This window comes from Clavelina lepadiformis, chromosome 8, assembly GCF_947623445.1.
Source record: "Clavelina lepadiformis chromosome 8, kaClaLepa1.1, whole genome shotgun sequence".
NCBI lineage: Eukaryota > Metazoa > Chordata > Ascidiacea > Aplousobranchia > Clavelinidae > Clavelina > Clavelina lepadiformis.
In genome coordinates, this window is record NC_135247.1 from 676,376 (window position 1) to 684,302 (window position 7,927).

General features: G+C 36.8%; 2 protein-coding genes across 3 annotated transcripts; one reads left to right on the forward strand and one right to left on the reverse strand.

Annotated features, from left to right (window-relative positions):
• The first annotated feature begins 9 nt into the window (after positions 1-9).
• LOC143468735 (alpha-tubulin N-acetyltransferase 1-like) lies at positions 10-5,461 on the forward strand. 2 transcript variants are annotated; one of them, XM_076966103.1, is made up of 11 exons: positions 10-269; positions 678-805; positions 2,386-2,557; positions 2,672-2,773; positions 2,859-3,004; positions 3,120-3,244; positions 4,450-4,510; positions 4,575-4,684; positions 4,759-4,851; positions 4,925-4,968; positions 5,168-5,461. In XM_076966103.1, the coding sequence occupies exons 1-11, from the start codon at positions 156-158 to the stop codon at positions 5,459-5,461; spliced, it is 1,389 nt and encodes a 462-aa protein (XP_076822218.1). In that variant the 5' UTR covers positions 10-155. The 2 variants fall into 2 exon arrangements, with proteins under 2 accessions (XP_076822218.1, XP_076822219.1); XM_076966104.1 differs by having other exon boundaries at positions 4,765-4,851.
• A 211-nt stretch (positions 5,462-5,672) lies between these two features.
• On the reverse strand, positions 5,673-7,312 carry LOC143468740 ((3R)-3-hydroxyacyl-CoA dehydrogenase-like). The gene is made up of 9 exons (XM_076966109.1): positions 7,153-7,312; positions 6,838-7,037; positions 6,635-6,751; positions 6,448-6,546; positions 6,299-6,384; positions 6,132-6,216; positions 6,014-6,056; positions 5,854-5,928; positions 5,673-5,785 (listed from the first exon to the last, which is right to left on the reverse strand). The coding sequence occupies exons 1-9, from the start codon at positions 7,202-7,204 to the stop codon at positions 5,769-5,771; spliced, it is 774 nt and encodes a 257-aa protein (XP_076822224.1). The 5' UTR covers positions 7,205-7,312; the 3' UTR covers positions 5,673-5,768.
• Between the last annotated feature and the right edge of the window lie 615 nt (positions 7,313-7,927).

The window sequence follows — 7,927 nt, forward strand, 5'->3', positions numbered from 1 at the left end:
AATGTATTTCCCGTGGTAACCAGTTCAACCACAACAAGCCTGAAGAAATAATTTTACTGCGAGGTTAGAAGATTGGTTCGATTCGTTTGATGCAGGGATGAAAGGTTGTGCAGATAGTTGTGTTACCTCAGCTACATGGCAACAGAATTAGGGCGATGGAGTTTGATTTTAATATTAATTTGTTATTCCCGGATAATGTAACCCTTGTTGGCAGACATGTTCCCGGACACACACAAGACAGCAGATTTCAACAACACAAAAACCTCCAGGTACAATCTATTTAAGCTATCATGTTTAATGAAGGTTTTGATATTAGATAGAGCATTCTGTTCAAAAAAATTTGTTCGATGTATAAGCTGTGCTCATCAAGATTGAAAAGTTTGCTGATTTTGGGTGAGAAATTCCCCACGCAGCAGGATGATACAATAGCTATTGTATTCTCAATTACTTAAAATCCCCCACGCACACAGACTTTCCAATCTGGGTGCTCGTCAAATTGGAAAAAATGTTCACTGTCACAAGTGTCATGGCATTCAGGCATTGTAAGCCCAGGATACTGCCTAGCGGTAGGCTACCAGACGTAGTTCAGCTTACACTAATCAGTAATCATTTACAGATTCACATTATTAGGCCTCATGCATTTTGAGATATTGACAGTATTTCTATGATTTTTGCAGCTGGTGATAGAAGTCTTAGGAAGAAAATCAGCAAAAGCTCAGCAATTAACTGGATCAATCACAAGCTTACATAAATCACAGATTCATGGACATCATATTTTTGTCTTGAAAAATCCAAGTAGCAACAAGTAAAAGAAATAACTTATTAGCATGTCATTTAATACATAAAGCTTATATATTGGTTTAGTTGCTTGAAACCAAAACAACCTCACATTTAACAAGGTTTATTGTTTTCGACTTCTGTCTCAAGTTACCCAAAATCCAGCAGTATGGTTGCCTGCTAGATACCTACATTTTCTTGATTAACACTTTATATATTCACTTAGTGAATCAATGATTGGTTAATTTTTATGTCAAAATTTTGAATATACAGTACCTGTGTCTTTTTATTACATTTCCTTTGAAATTTGAAATCCCCTTGCTAAACCCACTTTCTCCCTCCTTGCTACATAATCATGATATTGATAATATAAGGAACAGATGGCTGGCAATCACAAGGCTCCACATTTTATCCCTTACTTAGATTTCATTTGAATGCAACAGGCTAGACAATGCGAATTAATGTATAGTTCGAAAAACTTGTCCCCTGGTATTTACTGAATTAAAGTGTTTGGACTCACTATGATCAAATACAGATATCATAATGCTGTTATAGTAATGCCACGTCTGTTCGATTGATAATAAACTTTACGCAGAAAAATAACAGAATAAATGTGTCTTCTACGGACATGAATGAGAGTAATTACCTCTGACATTGAATAAAGTTTACATCTATGTAGTTTAATGTACATGGCCACTGGCCAGTCACTTTTCTCACATTGGCTTGGAAATGTGAGAACAGTGCAGAAAGAAAACATTGACTTGGTTATAATAACGTGTGCTTTTTTTAGTTCTGCACAAAAGTTTTAATTTTTGCAGTAGCTTAAGTCTTAAGTATAACAACAGCGGGTGTGATTTTTGTTGCACATATCAATAAACAAATTGAAGTCATTTACGTATCGTTCTACTGCAAGTTATAACTAAGAATACATTAGATCAACTATTGTGTGTATTTGAATATATAACTCACAGTTTATAAATATCGTTTCGTTTTCTTTCATGATACTACATGGCATGATTTAGCCAAAACATTTTGGGTCTTTTGTCGAAAAGTTTGGTTCAGATCAGATCCAAAAAAAATACTTTAAACCCCAAAGTCAGTGGTTTTCAACCTTTTTCATGCAGCGACCCATTTTGCAACTCAATGTAATCAAACAACCCCCTTCCAAAATTTCCAGCCTAACCTACATCGCCTAAAACAGTTGTAACGGTCATAATCACATTGAAAAAATAGGCTATGATGTTTCCAGGGGGCCCTATTATAATTGGTTCTCTCATGAAATGTAAAATTTTAATAAATAAATAAATTTTACTGAAATGTTTTTTATGGTACATCGAAAGCTCTCCTGACCACTAGAAAAAAGGCTAATGATCCCCAGGTTGAAAACCACTGTCCTACATCATTACACTTTGCCCAGTGAGCATTCTTTTATGACATAGTTAGATGAATGGCAGGTCACTATGAGTTTGTAGGAGGCAACACGGCAAAGTAGTGTAGATTTTGATTATAAAATCTTGTCGAGATAATGCAAGAACTTTTCAAAACCTGGGAAATTTTAATTGTCATTATGATCACAATAAAATAGTAAACTATTAATAATTGTTTCAGTGGTCTTGGAAGTGTCATTGGCTTCGTAAAAGTTGGCAAGAAAAGGTTATTTGTATTGGACCACGATGGCAACCACAATGAAGTGTTTCCTCTTTGTGTGCTTGACTTTTATGTTCACGAGTCGCAACAGAGAAGAGGACACGGTCTGCAATTGTTTAAACACATGCTACAGGTGCCAACTCGCCCGAGTTCATTTCATGTTTGCTCAAACTTTACACTTCAGCCATTTAATGCAAACAAACTGTTCTTTACTGGTTGCTTGGTAATTTAATGTTTTTTTTTTCAGCATGAAAATGTCCAACCCAGTCATTTGGCGATTGACCGGCCTTCACAGAAGTTCATATCATTTCTTAAAAAACATTTCAATCTTTGGGCCACGATAGCGCAGGTACAATTTAAGACTGTCATACTGTTTCTTTTGTGCAATAACTTGAATTCATTTGATGTCTTCATTAATTGCTACCGTCTTGCAGGTGAATAACTTTGTCATTTTTGAGGGATTTTTCAAACATCGCACAGACATTGTAGGGTCTGGTTCCAGACATTCCAGATTCAGCAGAGATTCACAATTCCGACCTCTTTCAAGGGCAGTCAGTGATGATGTCATCAAACGAAACAGGTGCTGCCACATACAGATGCATGACATCGTTTCTAAAATTGATATGAACTTATGTTACTCTTTATTTGATGCACTTGTATTTCAACCAACCGCTGACATTGCTTGCATATTGCAGGCAAAATGATGCAGCAAACTTCATTTTTAAAGACATCCGCCCGATATCTGGTTGTGAGAACCAACTAAGCCAAGGCCATGGTCTTTATTCCACCAGGAATAACCGCCGGAGGAAATGGAATCCTGGTAAGAATGATCCATATGATACTGTGCCAGCTGGCAGTGTTCTTACTAGATTGTTTTGGTTGTGATTACTTATTGCTTGATCGATTGTTTTGTAGTCTGACTCCAATTGATATGCCTGTCCGTCAAACACTGATAGATTAGTTGGACATCATATTACAAGAACCAAACTGACAATGCTCTTGAATATATTTATATTATTAACTCACAACGAAACGGTTATTGCTTTCAGAGCACAGAATAGAGATGTATTCAGTAGACTGTAAAATACTAGACTGACGTTCAGCGCATTGAGTGCTATGATAACGAATGACATAATTCGGAAGTAATAATGCGTCGTGTATACTAAACATGGCCAAAATATAGTACAGCGCTTGTTGTTAAACACACGAAATAGAACACTAATAACATTATGATATCATCAGATCTGCACGAGAATTCCGTAGTTATAAAGGCAATTAGTACAATACCTTTATCCTCGCACTAAAAGAAAGTGTATGCAAGCTTATGTGTGTTTTCTCAGATATATGTTGCATTGTCTGTTATTCTTTGAGTATAGAAATGTTCACAGGGGGCGTTAAACAGGATGATCATTAATGCTTTAACCAAGTTCATTACAATGACGGGATCACTGGGAACTGAACACGACTTGCATCGTTGTCAGCCTGGCACTTTAACCATTTTGCTAAAGAGTCGACAACAAACCTATTTAATTGATTGAAATTTGTCATCAAAATCGTGGCATGTGAATGAAATTCCATGTGTCCTTGGGATGGATTTCACCGTCCGGATGCAATAATCAATTTTGAGTGGTGTTGTTGTATTTTACTACGTCACCAAGTATATCTCTACGCGCCCTTTTTATTTGTAGCCTGGTTCCCGCGCTGCCTTACCTTCCCATTTGTATAATTTTTTACTTTATGTTTATCAGCATTTTTTTTAATTGTTGTAAATATTGCATGTTGGGTTTAATGGCCACAGGCCGTGCTAACCATTAAATTATTCATCTTTATCATTTGGTTACATTATTCTTACTACGTTTAAGCCTTTGATGCTTTTTCCCACTCATTTTTTGCTGGTGGAATTGTCATTTTATCACACATTAGCATTTTATTTTTCGTTTCCGCACATACAATGACAAAAACTAACAATACAAAATTTAGAATATACTTGTGGTGGAATTTGCTATACTTACACATATTTTTTAGATGGGACTTGGCAATCTGTGCAAAACCAGTCAGCGCCGGTTAGACCCAATTTATATAGCAGGTACGTAGAAATATTAATTAAATTTAACTGCAAAGGTTGATTTCTGACCGTCACAACTTTCAAGGTTTACCCACGAGAACTCAAAAAATTTGCCCCCAATTCCGATGTCAACAAGAATACATCAAAATGCTGTTTGTGACATCAACAAAAATCCTCTACCCAGAAAAGAAAGTGGTGAGAATTTTCAAGTTCTTAGTTAGGCTGCACATTGCGCATTCCTGCTAGTTTTTAAAATGAGATTCTGCCAGTTGCAGAAAATAACAAAGAATTTGAGATAAAATCAACGCACGATTTTCCAAGGAGGCAAAATGATGTGCTTGAAGGAAGGTGTTCAAATTTTGGTGAGATCAAAACTGACTATGCAAGCCGTTCAGTAGTTTTCCGAGCTTAATGAAATGATTTATTTTGTCACAGTGACAATGAACGACAACGAAGATAATGCAACAGCAGACACGAAAGTAAGTAGATTTAGTTTGCAAAATAAGGTTCTGTTTCATAATCTTCATCATCAGACTGAGGAGTCTTTGCATGGCATAAACCAACGCAGTAGCGCCACCGGGTGTCTTATGCTGGCTGCGTTACAACGAGCCCAGAATTCAAACCGCTCCTATGCTGAGTCTTCGAAGGTTAGATTAACCTGCATATTTCGTCTTGTAGCCATTACAAGATGGAGCAGCAAGCAAGGAAGAAAATACAAACAACAGAAAAAATTTAGAAGATATGTTTTCTGCAAGAAAAACTCCTGGAAATCTTCAGCACACAAGTCAATTTGTATATTCCAAACCGTCGGACATGATAGCTGAGTTGAAAGCGAAGGACGAACAATCTTTAATGCCTAAACCTCCACCTCATCAATATAACCGAAGGTGGCAGCACCACCACTTGAGGGGCACTCAAAGTTCATGGAATGTTCTCGGCATCCCCAAGTTCTCACACTGGAAAGCAAGCTGAGACTCAATTGTGCAATCGATAGAGCAGTGTCACTTATTCTGTGCATTCCATGCTTGGTATGCTCCCTTCAGTCAGGCATTGTTATGGTGATGAAGCAAACCTACGTTCAAACCACTACTTCTCTTGTTGTAATATCTGTGATGTTATGCGTGCTACTCTATTTCAAATCTCTCGCTAGCCCTTTTTTTAAGTCATAGTGCAGTATTATGCATTTTTTATGATTCTTCGTGTATTTGCATATAGTTTAGAAAATTAACAAAAATTGATAAAATAAAAAATTAAGTCGTCATCAATGCATGTGGAGTTGTTAGGCCATCAATCCCCCTGTCAAAAAAATCGGGAAATTTAATTTCTTTGAGCAACTTCCAGTGATCCAGCAAAATGCTACTTGCCTGTTACTTCCAGTGCGGAGCAATTAACATACGAACTTTCATCCGAAGCAAGGAAGAGACAAGCATTGGCAATCTCTGTAAGGTTAAATAAATGACAATGAATTATATTAATGAACATCTGCGTCACATTCTTGCCAACCCAGCTAAAAACATCAATTACCTTCTGGCATTCCAAACCTCTTCATCGGGATCTGCTTCCTAACCTAGCGCAAGAAATTCAAAAATAACTTTCTGGTCAGAGATTGATTAGAATTGAAAAATTGTTTTAGTTGATTTACTTTTTCAAGAAGAGGCTCCGGAACTTGCTCTGTCATTGGCGTTTTTATGAAGCCGGGCAGAACAGAATTACATCGAATTCCAAACCTAGGGAAAACATGAGAATAAAAAACTACGAAATGTTGTTAACTTGCTTCTCACCAGATAGAGATTAGCAATGGAGGCGTACCTTCCCATTTCAAATCCAACCGATTTGGTAAAGAGTATAACACCAGCCTTGGATGCGGCATAATTGGCCTGCCCTGTGTTTCCTCCCTACATTTTTAAGGAAATTGCTAAAGCATTGTTTTCATGTCATATGCACAGGTGGTTGCTTACCTTGCCAACGATACTTGAAATATTTATGATCGAAGCTGGGTCCATGCCACCAGGGTGGTTGAGGGTGTCGATGAAGGACTTTGTCATGACAAATACTGACTAAACGTAAGTTAAATTCGTCAGGTCTCATTTCAATGCATCGAGCAAAACTCATCCTTGAATAGTTAATTTAATAACAACTTCTAACCTTCAAATTTGTTTGAATGACTTCATCAAATCGACTTTCATCCATGTTAATGAGCAGACTGTCCCGGATAATTCCTGCACAATTCACTAAAACGTCGCCGTGTTTGCCATAATTTTCCTGCAGGAAATCAGAACTTTATTCAGAAAATTGCTTCAGAAACATCAGCATTAAATTGAAAAAAGACCTTGAAATGAATTACCTACTTTAACGTTGGAAAATAAATCTTTTGCAAATGCCATGTCTGCCACATCACCATCAGCTAGATGATGTTTGTTATCAAACTTTGTGGACAAGCACGGCTGAACTTGCTCCATGCCCTCTCTTGACCTGTCAACCATCATAACGCTCGCTCCTTCCAAAGCAAATTTCGAGCAAATCGCTTTCCCAATTCCACTGGCAGCTCCTGTATAAACAGTGATTGTTAACTTGATAATAAAGAAGAGTTCCCATTTAATTGACCACGTGTATGTTTGCTGGAAATGTTGTCAAATTGATGTTGAAATATTTGACACACTGACCAGTAACAACTGCTACTTTTCCTGCGAGCCGTCCCACGCCTGCAGATGTCATTTTTTGCTGTTTTTTTTCTATACTTGATGGAATTACTAGCTACACAGATAGCCACATGTAGACATGCCACCTAAATCAGAATATACCTTCAATATATAATTAAATCAAAACGTTTAATAGATAAAATCATGTATGTACAACTTTAGACCTTGCAAAAGTTTTATTCATTATACTGAATCACTTATTTTTGTAGGTCCCACTAAAATATGCTTTTGTGACATGCCTGTATCTATTGAAAGCAAGTTTATCAATACAACTCCTTTTAATCATTAATATATATAACAATATAAAATCATTGCATTGTGTTTTACAGAATATGGACACTGGTCATTTTTTACACAAAAACATCTTGCTTAACTTTCACATTTGTGTATCCTAGTAGCAGTAGGTCTAGTGTACATCAAAAGATATCTCTTTCAATCTTTGTGTATTGCGGTAGTGGGAAAATATACTTAAATGGCTCATGTAAATTCCGGACTGTTACGTTTGCAATGGGCATGTCAAACAGGTGGAATAACAATCTTTTGAAAATTTGCTTGCTTGGTAAAATCAATCAAGTACTTGCCAGCCATTCCGTGAGCTATTTCACCACAATCTTTCTATAACTATATAAGCCGTTTTCTAAGGCACCGGAACAAAACGCATGCATGGCAACAAAAAGTCAGAAAGTTTGCCAATAGTGATGACAGATTTTTAATAGGACTCGCACATTGTTTATATTTC

Coding starts and splice junctions, on each gene's coding strand:
- LOC143468740 (XM_076966109.1), bottom strand. CDS start 7,204: ATGACATCTGCAGGCGTGGGACGGCTCGCAGGAAAAGTAGCAGTTGTT. Junction 7,038..7,152: donor AAAAGTAGCAGTTGTTACTG/GTCAGTGTGTCA, acceptor CTGTTTATACAG/GAGCTGCCAGTGGAATTGGG. Junction 6,217..6,298: donor GTTGGATTTGAAATGGGAAG/GTACGCCTCCAT, acceptor TGTTTTCCCTAG/GTTTGGAATTCGATGTAATT.
- LOC143468735 (XM_076966103.1), top strand. CDS start 156: ATGGAGTTTGATTTTAATATTAATTTGTTATTCCCGGATAATGTAACC. Junction 806..2,385: donor AAAAATCCAAGTAGCAACAA/GTAAAAGAAATA, acceptor TAATTGTTTCAG/TGGTCTTGGAAGTGTCATTG. Junction 3,245..4,449: donor CCGGAGGAAATGGAATCCTG/GTAAGAATGATC, acceptor CATATTTTTTAG/ATGGGACTTGGCAATCTGTG.